Raw genomic sequence first — 21,566 nt, forward strand, 5'->3', positions numbered from 1 at the left:
GCTCACCCCTTCTTTATAACGACATTGATTTCCTCTTCTTGCCACCAAATAAGAATGTGAAGCAGGTCTACTTAAACATTCCTCCCTGTGTAGCAGATGGCATGATGCAGGTTTACACTGGTTTTTTTTTGCCAGTGTACAAAACTTTATGCATGCAAGGGTTTATATAAGCATTTACAGTACATAAAAAGGTTTGAGGCAGTGCATCAGCAGCAGCCCTACATATTTCTCTTGTCCAAACTGGCCATGGAACTTGCATAGACCAACTTTCCCAATACCTGCCTGGAACAGAGAAGAGGGCCTGTGAGGCTCAGGCTAGTCTGTCCCTGCAGAGCAGCTTATCCAATGACCACCAAATGTGAGTAGAAGTAGTACAGAGTAGAGTATCTTAATTCCACTGGATATTCCCAACAGTAACCACAGCTGGTACTTTGAGGAGTGGCTACTTATTTTTCAGATGTTCCAAACTGAATCATGACAATTGTTTGCATGCAACTTAAAACAACAACAGGAAGTTGAGTAACGCATGCACGCAATATCCTGTAAAATACATTGGTCACAGCATAATGCCTTTTGAATCATTACCCAAGCTAATATGACAGGTATGTGTTTCAACAGCTATAGCTCCAGAATGTTTTTTTTCCCCATCCACATTTTCCAGCGCTGGGAAATTGTGCTAATGAATAAGATTGATGAGTAAATTATTCCTGGAAACACACCTTTACTGGAGCTGTTTAGTTCTAATAACAGACACAGCAAGAACCCTCCAGGAACAGGCATCACTTGCAATCCTGGCTGGCAGTGGTGGCCTAATGTTTCTGCACATTAATCTTCAAGGTCATCATGCTCCACTTACTTAATGTCGGACTCCTATAAGTCTGAGGCATCTAGTTCTGTTTGCTATGCATTTCCTTCTTGACCTCTGGCTCCTGCTCACAAGTCTCACTACAAAGATACCTTGAATTTTGAGTCCAATATGAACATAATTGTTCTCTTGGCTGCAACCTTTACCTTTCCCCCCACAAGATTTGGATCCTAATAGATCAGCAACCTGTTTATTCCAATGTTCTAAATTAGACATGGCAAATCAACAACATAAAGAAATGGATTAAGCCACAAAGCCATTTTTAGTTAGAAATACTTTAATGAAAACATAATACGCATACATATATGTTTGAAGAATCCCACCTGTTGAGGGGTTATTTTCCATGACTGTAAAGATGACAGGCAAAGATCATGTTCACCTGTCTTTGGGGGTATTTGTTTTCTTGCGTCTTGTGTGGTACCTGGAAGCATAAAAAGAAAAAGAACAGAAACATTAAACTTGATTAGATGTGTTTATGTTTTATAATCATGAGCTTTAAGAGACCAAGAATTTCCATATGGGCATTGGGTGTTTTTGTATTACAACTATTCTTCACAATCCTTTGCATGACATCTTTGTAAATGATGTAACATTCAGAGGTCTAAAGAGGTTTCCTACTTATTGCAAAGATTCAAAAACCTCAAGTAGATTAAACCATCTTTTGTGAAATCTCCTGCATTGTGCAAGAACCCCATGCACTGTTTGGGGACAAGGACAAGTCCAACTTCCACCAGCAGGCTTTTCTGTCCTTAGGCTCTGTGAATGCTGCTTGAAATGTAGTTAGGGTCAGCATACCTAAACTCATCTGCTTCCTTTTCCATCTTAGCTGGAAGTCTCCAGCAGACAGAGGGACAAGATTTCCCTAGAAGTGTGGTACCCAGTTCTAGGCACAACACTGGATCAAGTTCTACAAGTTGTGCCTACAGGTCTTTGTCTTTCTTCCTAGGCATACTAAGGAAGACCTTGAATAAGGTTTTCATTTCTAGGATAAATTACAGCCACCTTGAAGGTGTGGAACCAAACTGCGAAGGACACATGGGAAATTCTGGGCACTGGGCATAATGGCACAATGAACAGAACAAAAACTGGGTTGTCTATTCAGTTCCTCTCAGATTCTAAGAGAGAACAGATAAGAATTGGTGTCACATATTAATATAAACATGAAACTTTCCCATACCAAGTAAGGCCACTGGTGCACCTAGCCCAGTCTGGCCTGCTCTGACTGGTTACTTCTCTCCAGGGTTTTAAGCAGAGGTCATTCTAATCACCTGCTACCTGATCCTTTGATTAAGATAGTAGGGATTGAACCAGAGGTATTCTGAATGCAAAGCATGTGCTGTACCACTGAGCTATGGGCCCTCTCAGCACAGCCCTATTTCGCTTTCGACAGGGAAAGTCCCCCTGGGGAATCAAACTAGCAACCACACAATCTCTTATTGGCTGGCTCCACCTCTGAAAGTAATTTCATTTGCAATTAGCCACTGGTTTGGTTGCTTATGGAAGGTAACAAAAATGTTCCTTTGGGCAACCAAACAACCATTCTCATTTTTAGTGTTGAACTATTAGGAGACAACAAATCAAAAACAAGTCTATTCCACAGTCTCTAGAACACATCCATATATTATTTTTTTTATCACAAAGATGGTTATTCAGGCTGCAAACCAGATTGATTGATTCCTACCTGGAAGGGAAGAAGATTCCAGTCTCATGCACAGCCTCTATAACACAGTCTTAAAAGGGCTCTAAGGCTTGGGGGTGGGTGGGGTGGAGGCATATTGGTAGAACACAGCCCTGTTTACTTTTGGGCAATGTTATGAAGAATGCAAGAAGAAAATAAAAGCAGCTCCTGTCACAGAGTCCAACCCTGATTTATACCAAAGAAATTATCTCACTGGTAACACTAGATGAGCTAAATTACTATTGATGTCTTCCCAACATACAAACCAGTCCCAATTTGTTTCTTTTCAGCATCATGCTAATCCTACTTCAATCACTTGGATATTTGACATGAACAATTCTTGTTCTAATGTATTTGGATATCTATTCCCTCTAGGGTACTAAATTTGTTTTGTTTGGTAAATACCAACCATTCCACTCCAGAGCTGAAATCACTGCAGATTAAAATCCTAGGACCCTACCTCAAACAACCTAGCCCTGGCAAAGTGTTGTTGTGCACCCTATTACAGCAATGATCAGCCCCCCATCTCCTTTCCAAAAAAAGCCCCTTTCTGTTGTACTTTGTAAGGGGTTAGGGAAGGAGACACCAGCCAGAGAATCCGAATCAGGTATGCCTTTCCTCTCTTACCTCTAAGACTGGCACCACAGTCACAGAGTAATCAGATACAATCAAAGTTTGAGACCCCATGCAATAAAACCTTTATTAAACAATCGATTGTATGGTTAATATACCATATGCATGAAATACCCAAGCACTCTTTCCACACAAGGAAGACCCTCAGAAAGTACTTACTGCCCAACAGGATACCACCGATGTTTTGTTGTGTAAAACATTTTACTAAGCTCCTCAATTGTAGGACCTGGCTTGTTCTTGAGCTGCTCTGCTTCTAATCTGTGTTTCAACACCTGATCATGAGTTTCTTCTTTATAATTCACTGGATCTAGTTGTGGAATGGGCTGTCAAAGAAGACCCCAAATTATCAAATGCAGGCTAAAAAAACCTGTATTTCCCCCTTCAGGGAGAAGTCATAAATCCATGCACTTTTTGTCAGCGTACTTTTCAAATGGACAAGCATTAAGACTGCAGAATATTTAACAGAGAGGCTAGACTTCTCAAAAAAGACAAAAAATATCTCTATCAACTGGAGAGTTGGATGGAATCGAAACCAAATAAATATATCAAGAACAAATATGTGGAAGTATTCTGAATCTTGCAATCTATACCCAGTATCCTGTTTCCAACAGTGGCCAGCTACATGCTTCCAGAAAGTTCAGCAGGAGGGCATAAAGGTATGAACTCTTCCCCCAGTGTTTTGCTCCAAAACCATTAATACTTAGAGACATATTGCCTTTAAACCTAGAGATCCATTTATCTAAAATGGATTTAGCTGTCAACTTTTGGCAATGAATTCTATAACTGCACCCTGTGTGAAGTACTTTATTTTCTTTGTCCTGAATCCAGTGCCAATCAGTTTCATTGGGTAATCGTAAATGTATTTTTTTCTATACCATGCATACTTTTATAAAACTTTCCTCCTATGGAAGGTAGTCCAACCCCATGACCATTTTGATTACCCTTTTTTAGCCCCTTTTAAGCTCTGAGTATATTCTTTTTGAGATGGGACAATCAGAACTACAAAATATTCAAAATGCAGCCCTGGCATACAGGCTTCACAATACTGGCTGTTTTATTATCAATGCCTTTGTCACTAGCTTTTGCCTGCATTCCTACTGTTTCACAATGCTGACACTTTCATTTATCCATCATGACCCCACAACCTTTTTCCTGGTTAGTCACTCTAGTTCAGCATACATCAATACGTGTCAAGTTTTCTGCCCCCCATGTGATTTCTCTAGGCTGAAGCTAATTTTCCACTTTATCGCAACCTAGCTTGGAGCAATCATTCTGAAGATCTTCACAGTCTACTAGGGTTTTTCATAATTTAGTATCATCTGCAAATTTGGCTCCCTCATTGTTCAGCCCTTAATCAAGAATGCCTACATAGATTCCCTCATTTTTGAGAAGCTTTCTTTTGAAATTTAGTGGGAGTATGTTGGACATCCTGGGTATATTTCCATCACTGTGGCCACTGTTCTTGAACAATTGAAGACACATCCTTCACCATATACTGAGCACCACTCAGGTTAGGACCAGGTTTACCTTCCATCTACACAGTTATCTAACTAACTGCTCCAGGGCATAGTTATTTTTCTCATCTCTTGTGAACTGAATATGCATTAACCCTGTCCATTCACAATTTCTCATTTCACTACCTTCTTTATGTCCTGAGTACTACATTATTTTAAGAGACTGCTATTTCTTTCCATAGTGATTCTATGGAGCATCACTCCCAAAATGGCTTGTCCAGCCATTTCTGTAAATTTTATGTGCAGAGATAACTATTCCCCATTGACTCACTGGGCAGTATCCAACAATGCTGCTCCACTCCTGCCATTGACCTCGCACTCGTTTAAGTTGAACTCCAGTGCTATGCCAATAGCGTAAATTGGCACATTGGTTTCCCCAGAAAACCAGCCATGCCAAGCTTACACCATTGGCAATGTGCTGGAGGTAGCTTATGCTAGTGCTACATCAATAACATAAGCAGGGCGGCAGTGTTAGATACTGCCCAGTGTTCCGCTTGGGTTTCTCATATGTACAATACCCATGAGGTTTTAGTAATAAGCACTCCAATCTGAGTTGTGGTTTGACATATCTGGAGGGCAGCAGCTTGGGGAAGACTGGTGCATACTGTGTCCCTCTCCAAGTATCTTTTTTATTTGCATTGTCTCTTAAGTCCCTTTACTCACTAGATAGTAGCCTTATTTTCCTCTTACGTTCATGAACATACAATAAGTTTTGAACACAAGCCTCTCTGTACTTTTTAAATCACATTCATGCTGAGGAACAACTCCCGAGTTCATGTGTTCTGAAGTCTACCCAAGCTACATGTTCCAAGTAACATCAGCAAGATCCATTTATGCAGATTCACATACTTTTGTGTGTTCATATGGAATGTCCAATGAAGGATGATAAAAAACAATCGTCTTCCCATCGGATGTCATAGCAAGTTCCACTTTACTAAAAAACAAAACAAAAAACTAATCAATATTTCCTGCATTTTCTTTTAATTAAAAGTATTAACATAATTAAAAAACAAGATGGTTTTCTGTACAGTATTTCTTAATGTCTTCCTTCATATGATTTAATGTTATTCCAATAAATAAAAAATGGTCTCCAGTTGTCTAATAATATAGAATGCTCATTTTCCCATAGATTTTTTAAGTGTGTAATTTCTATCATTGGTCTGTTCTGCACGTATCGACAACCCATCAGGTAAACAACCCTTGGGTTGTCCTGCACAACCAGGAGAGAACAAGTGCGCTGCCTCTTGCATGACCACTACTTCCACGTTTACTCCACAACTATATGAGCTGTTGAGCATGACATTCAGCAGTTAACTCATATTTTGTTGTTGAGTTACCCACTGGGTTGTTTAGCTCCTAAATAAAACGTTGGTCTGGGTTAAAACATCATGCCAACAACCTATGAAAGAGTTGGTCGTAGCTCGTGGAGTAAAAGCAGGCAACAGCACATGGTTCATTTAACCAATGGACTGTTTTTATGTGTGAATCGGCTCATTATCAATGCTCACCATGCACTTTGTAACTAGCCCTCCATAGTAGACAAGTATAGTTTTTTTCAAGTACTTTGCACCAAAATATGTGTAACAGTTAGCAAGTTGTGATCTTTTTTGTCTGAACACTCCAAAAAGAGCTGCTTACTTCAATAGCAGTACTTCTGTAATTTCTCTGCCGCAACAATATATTTCCAGAAATGTATCAGACAAAGAGCATAGAGGTTCTCCAGATCCGATAATAAAATACATTCCTTTATAGTTAGATTCCTATTCAGCAGAAGTGTTATAGCTTTTATTTCTTTGAAGCAGAGTATAAAAACACCACATAATACCAGGGCTGTTGAACTTGAGCAAATCAAAATTCTCCCATTATCACCATGTCAGATGAAAAGAGAAGCGAGAGGCAATTCCTTGCATTGTTTCCTGTGAAGGTGGTAGGGTCATACTGGCTTGGATCCAACAGTGCCCTTTGGCCAGCAGAACAGAAACCGCTGATGGAACAAGAATTCTCCATTCTCTCTTTTCCCATGTAGTTCCCTAAATCTGTTTCAGAGGGTTGGGGGGACCCCCAACAGATTTGGGGGTACATGGGGGGCTGCAAGAGGCAGGAGAAGAGAGGGCGTTCCCATTCCACCAGCATTTTCCATTCCGCTAGCAGGACACCACTGGATCCAAGCCACTACATCGAGGCTATTGTGGTACGACAACAGCCAGACTACACTGAGTCTAACAGTAGAATCCGTTTGGACACAGTATGCCACTGCTTAGAATGACTCAAATAGAAGTACTCCAGCAGCATATCAGTTCATTAAAGATAACTCCTAGTTCTAATATAGCAGCAGCCATTCTAGTGCATCAGCTTGCCATTTGACAGACTTTTGAAATGATCACTGAGTAAAACCAGACTGGCTTAATACGTACCAATTATAGTCATCAGGAAGAGCGGAATAAGTAGATTTGTTGCAAGCACAATATACAGCTGCATCTGAAAATACAAGAGCCAAATCAATTGACAGCGGTAGAACACACAGCAACGTGTGGCTTCCTTTGAACATTTCTAATCTAGGGTCAGGTGCACAGATGAATTCTGAAGCAAGCTCTTTAATTCACGTTTCCACATCCTGCAGCCTGGCAAAGCTTTCAAAGGTGTCCTGCTGCTTTGAAAGAAAAACGAACAGAGCTGTCTTCAGAGCAGCCTTCCCCAAACTGGTGCCCCTCCAGATGGGTTGGACTACAACTCCTAGCATCCTCAGCCAGCATAGCAAATTACACATGGGCATATAGCTCAATAGAGGAGGTGGTGCCCCAATCCTATACTAACCTCTATTTCCAGATTGATAGCAAAGAATTCTTCCCTCTCTCACTCCAAGCTCAACAGAAAGGAGACCACTTCCCCAGCACTGGGGATCATAGCACTGAGCTGCTACTCAAAGCTGTGAGTTGCTGATGGGGAAGAAAGCCCAGAGCCGTTTTCCACCTGCTCAGCTTCTCTGCTTTATGAACTATTTTTTTGGCATCGACCCTCAAAAACGGGCATTAGGCAATGATGCTAATGTACTTCAGAATATTTGTATGTAAACTCAAATAGTCCCTGCCTTTTCAATCTCCCAGAAGCCTGAACAGTTCAAATTTATCAACAGATGTTCTAATTTCTGTTGCATAGGCTGCTCCTCCCCAGGCAGGCAGTTCTATTTGCATCTTATCAAGAATCATAGAATAGTAGAGTTGGAAAGAGCCTATAAGGCCATCGTCCAACCCCCTGCTCAATGCAGGAATCCACCTTAAAGCAAACCTGACATGGTTTTCCAGCTGCACCTTGAATGCCTCTAGTGTGGGAGAGCCCACAACCTCCCTAGGTAAGTGGTACCATTGCCGTATTGCTCTAACAGTCAGTTAGCTACCTGAGATGCAGCACATTTCTCCAGGCTCCATGAACAGCGACCCAGGTGGGCAGCCAGGCTTGAATGGGAAAACAGAACTGAATGCCACTGAACCGCTTTTGCTGCAGCAAAGAGTCGGCCAAGCTCATCAGGGGTACAGATACAAACTTCTTTCTGTTCCCAGCTAAGCCAAGCTACTTAGTTTCATGGCAGCTGCTGCCAAAGTAAGCCACCGCTGCATTAGGGGGTTATCAGAGGACCAACACACCAGCTCAGCTGTCTGACAACCCTGGGGGGCAACCCTCGGCTCTCCTGCCAAAACCAGCAGGCATTTCACTAGTATCTAAGGGCACACACACATGGAGAGTCTGCAATGCTTACCAGGTCCCAGAGCCTTCCTAGTGAAAGCAGCCAAACGCATCCACATAGTCCTGGATAAAAAAATCCTTCTTGATGCTAAGGCCATGCTGGCAGACAAAATAGCTGTCACTTCAGGGCGGTGTTTGAAGGGTATCTGTACAGGTCAGTCCAGGTTTCATCACTGTTTGGGAGGTAACGGATTGTCAGTGCTTTAGACAGAGAATATATTAAAACTACAATTTACAAGGCAATGGGGGCTGTTTTTGATGAATCAGGGCATTTGCAAATAAGTTATCAAAAGGTGTGTGAACCAGAGAAGACTGAACCTTTTTTTAACCTGGAGAAGCTCTCAGGGGGCCCATTCCAGTGGTGAGCAGGGCCCAGCCAAAAATACCAGTATATTTTAGCTTAAAACATTTACTGCCACTAACTAAGCCTTAGGAAAGGCATTTCAACCTTTTACAATTTGTGAGTGGGGTGGGGAAGGAAATGCAAAGGCCAGGAAACTATGAAATGATTGACAGTCAGGGGAAAGGGGGCATGGCCATCTGGGTAGCTCTGGAAGGTCGGATTGGGAACCCCAAAGGGACAGATTTAGCCTGCAGGCTTGAGGTTCAACACTCCTGATGCAAGAGCTATTCCTTTTTTGCATTGATTTTAAACATTTCTATCCTGCCTTTCCACACTGACCCTGTTCAGATGGCATGCTAAGCCACAGTGGTTAAGCATTTGAACTGAACCATTCCTAACCATGATGGCTACATAACCACCGTTTAAACACACTCACTAATCATTTGCTGCAAAAGGGTTAGCCCAAGGCTTAGTGTGTCTTCTGAATAGGCCCACTGAGCAGTCAAGGCAGCTAACAAGATAGACTGAAACAATAAAAATGCAATAATCCAAAACTAAAATATCAGGCTATACAAAACAGAAAAGCAGCACAATGATCAAAAGGCTTCATACACATCCATCAATAAATAAAACTGATTTAACTTGGTACCAAAAGGAGAGCAGAACAGATTCCAAACAGATCTCTCCCTGTCACTCAGGAACTCATTACTACCATCCTGGGTGGGGATCATGGAACATGTAGTCAAACACATCTGGAGAGCACCAGGTTGGGGAACACTACCCTTGCCCCCAAATAGAAAATTATTAACTACTGGATACTTTGTTATCTAGGTCTGATGAGATTTTTTTCAAGACATGATTTCACTGACTCTTCCTAGACCCAACCATTAGTTGGATGTTATCAGTCATGATGAGAAAGTAGTAGGCTCAACTCTCCAAGCACCTTGCTGCATCCTTGCGTTAGAAAAGCCGAACTCAAGTCCAGCAGCAAATGGAAAAGGGTCCTAGAGGAATATCTGGCATTAGTCCTGCACCCAATGGAGCATCCAAATCAAAGCAAATGGAAGCAACTTTATCTGCAAAGCAATTAGCAAAAAACTGACAGCAGTCCGAAGTTCCCTTCGATTATCCTGGGGCCCCAGAGTAAAGCAAGCCACTTTTACCACTCAAAAAAGCTCCGCAAGACAGCACTGTACAGACACAATAGTGGCAGAGAAGTAAATTCTCCTTGGCACCAACAATAGTGTTATAACAACAGCGTTATAATTGCATTTAGCCAAAAGCTTCTGCAAATCTCACATCCATCCATTTATGCCACAGATATGTAATTTACAAATAAAATGTACATAAAAATCACTCCTCCCGGCCTGCCAGCTTCAACTTCAACCTGGCAGGCCATAGGAATCTTGGAGGCTTACAGGTAGCAAGGATTGCCAAAGTGTACAATCCTATCAATTGTGCCCTTCAGCTGCAATTCTAGATACACTTACTTTGGAGTAAGCCTCACCAAACTCAGTGGGCCTTACTTCTGAGTAGATATGCATAGGATTGAACTATTAGAATGGCTTTTTCCTAGAACAGACTGCCACAATAATTTATATTGGCTTGCAAACTCAGGTGAGCTTTTTTGTGGGCTGGTAACTTTCATGAACTCATTTGCATGGCTGTCATAACTATTTATATGGAGCTAAGAAGAACCCTTTACCATTAATTCCTCTTTTTATACAAAAGCTTTCAATGCGGGAAGCGAGAGTGTAATTATCTATGTCTTAATCAACTGGCCTTTTGTCCTCAGGCTTATTCAGTCAGAAATTTGTACACCAGTATGTACTTCCCGAATTGCTTGACGATCTCCTAACGGACCATCTAAGTAAGCCAAAAGTCAACACCAAATTTACATTACTGCAGAAATGAACAAGGTTCACCCGTCATCCAACATTAAAACAGCCTTCCTAAATCCTGGTGCCCTCCATATATATCAGATTTCAAATTTCTATGAGAGCTGGAAGTTCTGAACTTATTTGCAAGGCACCAGGCTGGGGAAGGCTAGACTATAGCCTAACACATCCCAGGTCCTTTAGCAGCAATAGGCAATCTAGTGCCCAACAGATGTTTAGGACTACAATTCCCATAATCAGTGACCATTGATCATGCTGGCTGGAGCTGATGGGAGTCGTAGTTCAAAACATCTGCAGGCCAGTGGGTGGCCTTCACTCCTCCTTTAAGACATGGTGCAACTGCCTGACCCCTCTGGCAATTTTTAACAGGAGCCCCCAAGGCATTTCGTTCTAGTTCTTTTCTTTACTGTGATAGTGAAATCATCACCAGGAGGGGAAGGGACATATTAAGCCCTCGACACAGGATCAGGGCATTCTCCATGTAGTAACAGAGGGGGATAGGGGCTCTACCCCCTAAATTTTATCTACACCCAAAACTATTTTTTTACAAATAAACAATTAAAAATCCGTTTACAATTTTGTCTTTAAGGGGCCTGCAAAGCAGATGAACTGCCACTCTACTTCTTCGGCAGCCACCCCCTCCACCGAACTTTTCGGCTGGCTTCGGGGCAGAGTGGGGGCAAACTTCGCTTCCCCCTCCCGCATGCTCTGCTACGCCAAAATACCACAACGCTTTGAAGAGATTAGTAAGGCGGCTTTAGCAAGTTATCTCAGGGACTTCGGAGCAAGGGCTTTCTTTTCTGGAACAGGCCAAAAGAAGAGTGCAATGAACAGTAGACATGTCTACTCAGAAGTAAGCCCTACTGAGTTTAATGGGATTAACTCCCAGGTAAGTGTGCACAGGACCGCAGCTGGGGGTTGAATTCTTCTCCACGTGCCTGACCCACCCGCTCATCCCTTCTCACCTCAGCATTGCAGAACCAGGCAGACGGGAGACTAACCTAGAAGGGACGAAAATAACAAGGCACTTACCTAACTGAGCCGAGCCAGCGATGCGGCCATCTTGGTTTGTAAGAACCGTAAAGCTTTTCCTTTGCGACAAAAAGTAACTCTCTACTCAATTTCCGGTCCCGCCCAAAGGACGTTGGGAAATGTAGTCCAAGTAAGAACCCCTTAGAATGCCGGGCACTCTTATGCAAGGACTTTCCACCCCTACTGATGCGTACAACCGGAAATGGGGGTGGGGAGAGGAACAACACCTCTACATTCCGCTACTTCTCTCTAGATTTGACCGGTAAAACTTTTTTTGCTATAGACAAAATCCCATAGTTTAGCAGTATTCTCAATGTCCCAGGTTGAGAGAGTCTCCAGCATCCCCGTGTAGGGCTGGGAAAAGCTCCCGTCTAAAGCTCTGGAGAGTGCCAGGCAGAGTAGACGAGAGGTGGGTCAATTTCAATAGACCCGCAAGGCTTTCTGATTCCCACTTATTTGACAATAACAATTACAAAATGACTTTTTCCACTTAAATTTGGCTGCTGAAGTAAAGAAAGCGTAGGGTGATTGGGAATGGAGTCAGCGTGAAAGGACTGTGAGTTAATTTTTGGTACTTAGGGTCTTTCATTCAAAGTTTATGTCTTGTGCAACTGGTCCCGGTGTTAGATCTTGGTGTTTTTTTTTAAATTACAAACAACAACAAAAGTAGATGTGACAAGGTCCACACTTGGTGTAGACAATACTGAGATAAATAGTAGAAGCTGACTTCCTATGTTCGCTGTTTGGGGACAGGGCACAGCTCAGTAGTAAAGCATGGGAAAGGTCCCTGGCTTGATCCCCAACGTCTCCAGGTAGGGCTGGGAATGAATGACTCCTATCAGAAACTCTGGAGAGCTGCTGCCAATCAGTGTAGACAATGAACCTGAGAAAAGCCAGACACAAAATGCCCTTAGCAACACTAATAGTTTAGATACCACACCTCTGGTCACCCTAGATGGTGTGAAATACTTGGATTCAAGCTATTAATAAGTCAAAAAGATTTGTCTCTAGAACATAATAATCTGTTCTGGTTGCCTGCTGGCCAACCCCAACCCCCCAATGCCTACTGGGGCATGCTGGGATTTGTAGACTTTTTTCTGCCTAGAAATTCATAGGATTGCATCCTGAGCATGTGAAATATTTCCTGGCACAAATAAGTGATAGAACATGTTCCATTTCTGAGTGTCAGGCTGCACAGTAGCAGGGCCAGGGAGTTGGGGGGGGGGGGGGGGAGAAAGGGATGTAGTCCTAAAAAAAAATAGCCCAAACATTCTCTGTTTCTGATGAAGCTTAATTTTGCCTGGGCACGGTAAAGGACTGGATGAGGGCTAATAAACTGAGACTCAATCCAGACAAGACGGAGGTACTGTTAGTGGGTGGTTCATCTGTCCGGCGAGGTGATGTTTGCTCTGTCCTGGATCGGGTCCATAGTTTGGAGGTGCTCTTGGATCCAGAACTGTCACTTGAAGCACAGGTGAACTCAGTGGCAAAGAGCATCTTTTATCAGCTTAGGTTGATATACCAACTACGCCCTTATCTGGACAGAGATAGCCTAGCTACAGTTATCCATGCTCTGATAACCTCTTGTTTGGACTACTGCAACGCGTTATACATGGGGCTGCCTTTGAAAACGGTCCGGAAACTTCAGCTGGTACAAAACCCCGTTTACTAACAGACTGGCCGGCAAGATCATATTACGCCAGTCCTTTTACAACTTCATTAGCTGCCAGTCCAGGTCCGGGCCCGATTCAAAGTGCTGGTATTGACATTCAAAGCCCTAAACGGTTTGGGGCCAGGTTATTTGAAGGAACGCCTCCTCCCATATGTACCTGCCTGGACCTTAAGATCATCTACAGGGGCCCTTCTCCATGAACCCCTGCCAAAGGAAGTAAGGCAAGTGGCTACTAGGAGGAGGGCTTTCTCTGCTGTGGCACCCCGGCTGTGGAATGAGCTCCCCAGAGAGGTCCGCCTGGTGCCTACACTGTACTCTTTTCGTCGCCAGCTGAAGACCTTTTTATTCTCTCAGTATTTTAACACTTAATTTTAACTTAAATTTAACTGTATTTTAATCTTATATCAATCTTGCTGCGTGGTTTTATCCTGGTTGTGCTTTTTATACTGTATTTTTTATTTGTGTCTTTAACCTGTTGGTTGTTTTATTATGGTTTTAATTTTTGTGAACCACCCAGAGAGCTTTGGTTATTGGGTGGTATAAAATGTAATAAATAAATTGGCAATTCTCTTATGTTTTGCATGCTATTCACCTGAGGTGGGGTACAGTTGCTGACATCTTAAAATACGTCTTTGCAGGAAAGAAAGTTGAAGCCAGGAAAATTTGGTGTGCTTGGAAAGGGGACTGGCAGATAATTTTACAACTTGTGACTGTGAAGGGCAAGGAGTTGAGTTACAGGGCAAATTGCTGTTGCAGCTCTAAAAGGAATTTACTTAAAGGGAGGGATCTCTCTCTGACTCTTTCTTGGTGACAACTTCTCACAACTAGTTAGATCATGATTGTGTAAACTGAGACAAACTTAAAAAATAATTGGAAAAGCATTTAGGAACCTCTAATTCTGAATTCATAGCAAAACCAGGAACAACTCATAGGATTTAGGTTAAAATAGTAACAAGGATGCAAAAAGCACTGAGAGCTAACCTCATGTCTATGGGGAAGGCCAAACAGTCATACCCTGCCTGGGAGACTTATCTCCCATTGTCATGACTTCTTTGGGTACCTCTCTGTGCAGTTGACATGTAGGTATAGTTGCTGGCGCAGACCTGCTCTTTGGGCTCTGGTGGTACTTTCAGGGGTGCAGTGGCATTATTTTGACACATTAGAAAGGAAATAAATGAAATCTGTTCCCTGGTACGAGAACTAGAGCTTAGAGTCCCCACATTTTCCTCTTCTTGATAGTGACTCTCTACCTTTAACTGCTGCCTAACCAGCAGAAATTCAATAGACCTTTTATGGGCATGGATCAGCAATAATGTGGAAGCTTCGCCTGCTGAATATCTGTCAAATTCGCCCCAAAAGGTGATGTATCTGAATCATGGGTCATGTCTACACTATGCTGGGAACCCTGGAGTTGGTGAGCAGATACAAATCGGGGCAGGATTCCTCTACCTTTAATCATTTTGGAGAAATGTGAATTTATGGTGGTATGTTCTCTTCTTCATAACTATTCAAGGTGTAGGAATCTTGTCCTTCTTCCCCACCCCAAGCAGTAGCCATGTCAGTCTGGTGCAGCAAAAACAAGAGTCTTGAAGCACTTTAAAGGCAAAAACATTTATTATGGCATAATGCTAAGCTTTTGTGGTACTGTTCACTTCATCTATCTCAAATTAGCCTATTTATATACACATGGTGCCGGTGGTGCTGGTGGAGGTTGGGGGAATTGTAAACAGTGAGATCAGAGGGAACGTAATGCAAAAAGTGCAGACAGTGATAATAACCTTAATAGTTGCCATTTATAAAATGTTGTTGGGTGATAATAACACAGACGTAATTACACTGGTGAGCAGATGAACACAAGTAGTGTGATAAAAACAAAAAAGATGTCCTTGTTCAAACCTCAGGAAATAGAATTGTACTTTAGAGCCTTTTTGGCTAAAGGGCGGGATAAAAATGCTTAAATAAATAAATAAAAATACTTCAGCAATTTTGCACTGATATCTGTCTTTGAAGTTCTTTTGTTCAAGAATGGCCACCTTATGGTTGTTGAGAGAGGTTGAATAAACCCTGGGGGAAACCCAACAGGAGCTGGGAAGCATCTGGTTTGGATTAAATCATCCAAAGGGGGAGAAGATGAAAATCTTCTCCCCCTTTGTAGAAGGAAGGCAAATAGGCAATGAGTATATGGTAGAATGTGATACCCAATCAAGAGGCTTAAGTGCAACAGCGAAAAATGCACACGCCAGAGACATCTGGGGAGGGGGACTGTGTGTAGGAATTTCTATGAAAATGCTAGAAGCCTCTGAGCCAAAATGGAAGAATTGGAGTGCTTGTTTTTAAAGGAGAACCTGGACATAGTGGGCATTACAGAAACTTGGTGGAATGGAGAGACTGGTAGCCAGAACTATCTAAAAGAAGACAGATCCAGAACAGAAAACAACAGAAGAACACTTGTCACCTACAGTTCCCAGATAAAACCACTCAAATGTATCATCAGTAGTCTGCTACAACCCATTCTGGACAAGGACATTTCCCTCCACAGACCTTGGGAGTGGTTGGCCTATACTTGCTTACAGACAACCACCCAACCTAAAAAGATTACTCATCATAAACAATGCACTTTGCAACAGAGGTACACACACACAGAGATAGCCTTTTTGTCTGGAAGAATCATAGAATAGCAGAGTTGGAAGGGGCCTCCATATTAGTATAATACCTTTATTAAGTCAATCAAAAGATCACAAAAATGTGCAAGCTTCTGAGATCTACAGATCTCTTGATCAAGCAAGATATTACAAAATGCAGGTTTTGCCTGAGGAGGGGCAGGGGAGGGTACAGGGAAGATGTCTGTAGACATTCAAATTATGCTCAGCAGGTTATGAGCTTTATCACACCAGCATTATACTGTGCAGTCACTGCAAATTGCATGTAAAGGACTCAGAAGTTTTCCACCTTATAATCAGCTTTGATTGTGAAGTACTCCCATGCATCCTGCCTTAATTATGCTATAAAGCCAAAAGATTTGCCATATTTAGCCCCTACTTTTTGAGTGTATCTTCCAAGCCGCTGCTGGGGCATAGGAGCAGGATTTTAAAGAAATGCTTACATCTGCATAAGCTTTAAAGATAAAGACACCCAAATTCCCCTGGTGGATTCCAATTGGAGGATGGATCTAGGTGGAACCACCAGGAGCAGGCCCTCGGATGACCTCAGTGACCGGGCAGGTTGGTAAGGGAAAAGGCGCTCTCTCAGGTATCCTGGTCCCAAGTTGTTTAGGGCTTTGTACACAAGTACAAGAACCTTAAACCTGTCCCGGTAGCGAATAGGCAGCCAGTGCAGTTCCCTCAGCAGAGGAGTTACATGCTGGAAAGGGGCAGCTCCAGACAACAGCCGAGCTGCAGCATTCTGCACTAGCTCCAGCTTCCGGAGCAGCTTCAAGGGCAGCCCCACATAGAGCGCGTTGCAGTAATCCAATCTTGAGGTACCACCGTGGTCAAGCTATTCCTGTCCAGGAGAGGCCGTAGTTGGCGAACCAACTGAAGATGGTACCGAAGGTAGCAAAAACAACCGCAAAAGCTTAGCGCTACGGGGATAATCCGAGGGAAGCAAGTATGTGGGATGAAGCTCTATGTGATGGTTGGATCTGCAGCTGCGGCTAAGATTGTTGAGAGCTACTAGAAATAGTCTCCTTAAAATATAAAATCCATCTATTAGACACATTTCCATTCTGGGCTCTTTTTACCAGAAGGTCAAGATGATTTGCTGTGGTGGGTCCCCCTACCCCTTTCTCACAGTGCAGGCAAGTGTCTGCTTTTACTTTGCACTTGTCATCTTTTCTCTTTGTAACTCTGGAAGAGCCCATAAAAACCCAATTGTTGGGTTTCAGAAATAGGCTAGATGTTGCCAGCACTGCAGAAATGGTTGATTGGTGCTTTTCCTCTGGTGTTAACTAAGGGAAATAGTCTGGATATGATATTGTGATTGCTGGAGTTGAGCAGCTGCTGTTTTTTTTATTTGTGGGCATGCCGCTGCTCAACATACAGTAAGTGCTTTTAACTGACTAGCTTATGTCCAAATAGCAGAGGTGGCTACAGATTCAGGCGGACCCTGCCTTCCACAGGTGCAATGTTGGAGCTGTGATACTGACCTGGTAGTGATGCAAAAGCATAGGGTCGCCCATTTTTGAAATGAACTTTAACAGGAATGTAATTGTCAACAACTAGCAGGAGACAATGTTTAGCTCCATGCCATAAAAGCACAACTTATTTACTCCCAAAGGTGTCCCAGTGTTAGTCTGTTGCAGCAAAAACAACGAAGTTAAAAACAAAATTATTACAGCATAAGCGTCATGAATTTCACTTCATTTCATCAGATGCATAAACTGTTGTCCTAAGTTACTAGTATATTCAATAATAAAAATTAAACAAAACACTTGGCTGTTTAGACCAGAGTCGAGGCTATCTCATGTTGGTTCCAGCTCAACAAAACAGAAAACTGGATCCTTAACATACCCCAAGATAAGTAATGATGTTATGCAATCTCACAAATTGTGCTTGTTTACAATTTACCTTCCATACATCCACATTTTCCCTTGTTCTTTCAGATGCAAATTCAGGTGGAAAGGATGAAGTTCCTGGGACTAGCAAAGATGCCCCATGTTGTCCTGGTTCTGTATATTTATGAAGCATTTGAGCCTTACTGTATTGCTAGAGGAAACCTCCTGAGATTCCTATGCCTGTTTGTTGCTTGTAAACAAGCACAATTTGTGAGATTGCACATCATTATTGATCATGAGACACATCTGTTAAGGCATCAGCCTAAGCTTTCAATTTCCTGCTGGTCTTAAACCAGCAAGTTTTGGATAATTTCATTTCCCTGATTTATAAAAAGGAAATTTAGTATTACAGTGGGAAAACACACACACACACACACACAAAAGACACAAACAAGTCATAAACAGAGTAGGTGTGTACAAATTGTTAGGTGCCTGTATGTTCAGAACAGCTTAATTCTGAGTAAGCCTCCACAGGATCCCAGCATAGCTTTTTCCTTTTCCTCCCTTTCTTCATCAGTGTTCTGTCAATGAGAGAGAGTGATTCCCTCACCTCACTCCTATCTCAGTTCCCTGCTAGCCCTCTCCCACTGTCAGAATGCTGACAGAAACAGTGGGATTCAAAACACTGGAATACTGGCAGCATTCTAGCTTCAAAGTGTAACGAAACATGCATGATATAACTTTACCAGCAATTGCTGCCTTAGGCTTTCATGGGCAGAAAAACCTTGATAACTTTTAAACCACTGCTCAGAACTTCACCAAACCAATGAAAGGCACGCCTCCTTGATAAGCCTGAATAAAATGCACCAGTAGTTTCCACCACCACCCCAGAATTTGAAATAAATATATGATATGCCAATTTGCAGCTAGAGTAAATGTGTCAGTTTAACTTGCTGTAACTTTGGCAAGTTGCATTAGATTGGCTTGAAATTTTGCACACATATAAATCTCATCAGGTAGATTATGCATGCCACATTTTCAAGTGATTAGCTCTATGGGTGTCAGTTTTATAAGCAGTTGAATTTTGAGGCTTATAATGGTGCAACATTTTTTTTATGATTCATCTTAACTAAAAGGGTATTTCTGTGCCCCTTTAATATACACATGCTTGGGCAACTGTCCTTAAAGTGTCTAATCTTGAATAAAGAAACTTCAGAGGAAGACTATAATATGTAACTGCTAAACATCAATAGGTTTAATTTTATCATCCGTGGCTTGAATTGAGTTAAAGTGGTTGTTGTTGTTTTAAAAAAATACATTAGTTAACACACTAGGGTTAATTAGTTTACCAATACCAAGATGTCTGTATTTTTTGACAAGTGTTTTGTGAATGGCCATTGTTAATAACATAATTGCTGCTGTCTATATACTTTCTGCATTTCATTTCCCTCTGACTTGCGTTTGAGAAATTATTTGATAGGATGGGGATGCTAGACAGCAGGCCAACTCAATAAGACTGCTTCTAGGGGGGGGGGGAACTATTTAAGAGCAAGTGTTGCAACATTGTTTCTATGTTTGTGCGTTGTTATTGGCTGACCATGATTTTGTTAATTCAAGCAGGAGCAACTGTAGTTATCTGAATCATATAATTGGTAATTTGAATCATAATCCTTAATGTACATGCTCCAAAATGGAAATATATATGGATATAAGGTCTTGCAGAACCTAAGTTAAAGAATATTTGTGTTGTGTGCTGTGAGCAGATGAATGATGAGGAATTCTCTGTATATCCTTTAATTTGTATTTTCATATATCTGAATGAAGGACTCACAGCAGTCTCAGACCAATTCAATTCATGCTTACTCCGCTGTAGTGCTAATATATGTCCTGCAGCACCCAGATTCCTCTTTTCCTCATACACAGCTTTTGGTTGTAGGGGTTTGCTTATACCTAGAAGATGAGTATACTGATATACGTATTTCTCACATCAGCTGGCTATCATCCACAACACTGCACAGTAAAACAGTTGAACTACACACATCATACAGAAGGATTAGACATGCTTAAATTCAGCATGTATACTGTATGCTGAACTGTGTATAGTTCAACTGTTTTACTTTGCAGTGTTGTGGATGATAGCCAGCTGATGTGAGACATATGTATAATAAATCACTCTCCTGATTTATTATTAAAATTTACAATCATGGGATTTTCCTAGGTTTGCAATGAAAAAGCCATAACTATGGAAAATCCAAAAAAGCAAATAAAAACAAATGTGCCAATAAAAAAATCAATAAGTTTGATTTTTTTAAATGTTTACTCAAGAGTATGCCCCTCCAAGTTCAATGTTGTTTGTTCATAAGCAAGCATTTCAAAGGAGTAGGCAACGTGATGCCCATGAGTGCCAATATACCCCTGGAAGCATTGTCTGGCCCCTGCTGAGGTGCCCTACCCTTCTGATTTTAATTTTTAAATGATATTGCCAACAGGTGGAATAGCTTTAAAGCAAAGTAAGAGCCTCTAGCTGCTGCTGCTATCTTCATTTCCCATGAACGCCTCCAGCCTGCATGGGGGATTCTTAGACATGATTCTTAGGAAATGAAGATAGCAAGCTGCAGGCCAATGTTTTCCTGTAGAGTGCACTCAGTAACTAAGCAAAAGAAGGAGAAAAGAAAAAGGACCCCTTGCTATTGCCATCTGGTAACCTGGGGGAGAGGGCTAAAGAGAGATTATGGTATTACAGGGTGGCTAGAAAAGGCAGTGCGAAGCTAGCAGTCAGGTGGGGGTCAGGGAAGCCATTGAGGAGGGTGCTTGGGAAACCAGCAGGAAGCCAGTGGCGGGCCTGGAGGGGCTAGCTGGAAACACCCTGAGTTGAGGAGGGTTGTGTGTTTGTACATTTGAATGGATGGGGCTGGGTATGTGAGAAAAAGTATGGCAGAGGAAGAGTATGAGAGAAAGGCTGAGTTCAGACGACATGCTAATCAACGGGGTGGGGTGGGTAGTAGGAACAAAATGAAAGTCAACTGTTGATTAGTGTGTCATCCAAACTCAGCCAAAGAGATGGGGAAGAAGAATTGAGTTGGCTGCAAACAGGTGGGAATGGGGAGAGATTTTGCTTTCTGTGAAATAGGTTTCTGTTGGCATAGAAAACTCAAAGGTGTTGTTTTGCATATTAGGATTAAGAATCACTTGCCCCTCAGTCTTTTGGGCAGGTTACTTGTCCTTTGTGATTAGCCACACCTCTCATGGCAGCCATTTTGTTGTGGTGCCCAGAACAGTTTCTCAAGTTACCAAATATGTTCTCCAAGTTTCGTTGTTTGGGCATGAGGAAGCCAAGTCTTTTTTCGATGTAAATTGTAATATGAACTACCAACCAAAAGGCATTGTGCAGCTAATCCTGGCGAGCAGCTACCAGTCCGTGTCGACAGTACTAGACTAGTATAAGGCAGCTTCCAATATTACCAGGAAGGAGAGGGAGCACACGAGCATATGCAAAGTACACTAAAGACTATTAAGACTCAACGGTTCTCATATATTGGGAGGGGGGACACAGCAGGTTTCTCGGTTGGAAGGTGCGCCTTCTAAGCAGTCTTAAATTCATTCATAATCTCTCTTAATTCACACAGACACACTCGCCTTTCTAGTTCGCAGGACTACACTTCCCAGTTACCTTTGCAAGGAGCCGTGGCTGGCGTCAC

The 21,566-nt window shown here is 42.1% G+C and overlaps 1 protein-coding gene across 3 annotated transcripts; it reads right to left on the minus strand.

Annotated features, from left to right (window-relative positions):
* Positions 1–1,124: 1,124 nt before the first annotated feature.
* On the minus strand, positions 1,125–21,559 carry MRPL42 (mitochondrial ribosomal protein L42). Of its 3 annotated transcripts, none has more exons than XM_063133796.1 (6): positions 21,539–21,559; positions 8,445–8,604; positions 7,105–7,168; positions 5,540–5,624; positions 3,336–3,499; positions 1,125–1,286 (listed from the first exon to the last, which is right to left on the minus strand). In XM_063133796.1, exons 2-6 carry the CDS (start codon positions 8,527–8,529, stop codon positions 1,241–1,243), a joined length of 444 nt encoding a protein of 147 aa, XP_062989866.1. In that variant the 5' UTR covers positions 8,530–8,604; positions 21,539–21,559; the 3' UTR covers positions 1,125–1,240. The 3 variants fall into 3 exon arrangements, with proteins under 3 accessions (XP_062989866.1, XP_062989867.1, XP_062989868.1); XM_063133797.1 differs by lacking the exon at positions 21,539–21,559 and adding an exon at positions 11,705–11,764; XM_063133798.1 differs by lacking the exon at positions 21,539–21,559 and adding an exon at positions 11,638–11,657.
* Positions 21,560–21,566: the final 7 nt, after the last annotated feature.

This window comes from Elgaria multicarinata, chromosome 9 (genome assembly GCF_023053635.1).
Source record: "Elgaria multicarinata webbii isolate HBS135686 ecotype San Diego chromosome 9, rElgMul1.1.pri, whole genome shotgun sequence".
NCBI lineage: Eukaryota > Metazoa > Chordata > Lepidosauria > Squamata > Anguidae > Elgaria > Elgaria multicarinata.

Bases quoted from the DNA above. Each gene is read 5' to 3' on its own strand.
- MRPL42 (XM_063133796.1), bottom strand. From the start codon at position 8,529: ATGGCCTTAGCATCAAGAAGGATTTTTTTATCCAGGACTATGTGGATG. The intron at 5,625-7,104 runs GTACGTATTAAG...TTTGTTTTTTAG, and splicing joins CTTCCTGATGACTATAATTG to TAAAGTGGAACTTGCTATGA. The intron at 3,500-5,539 runs GTATGTGAATCT...CTTCTTTGACAG, and splicing joins TTCCATATGAACACACAAAA to CCCATTCCACAACTAGATCC.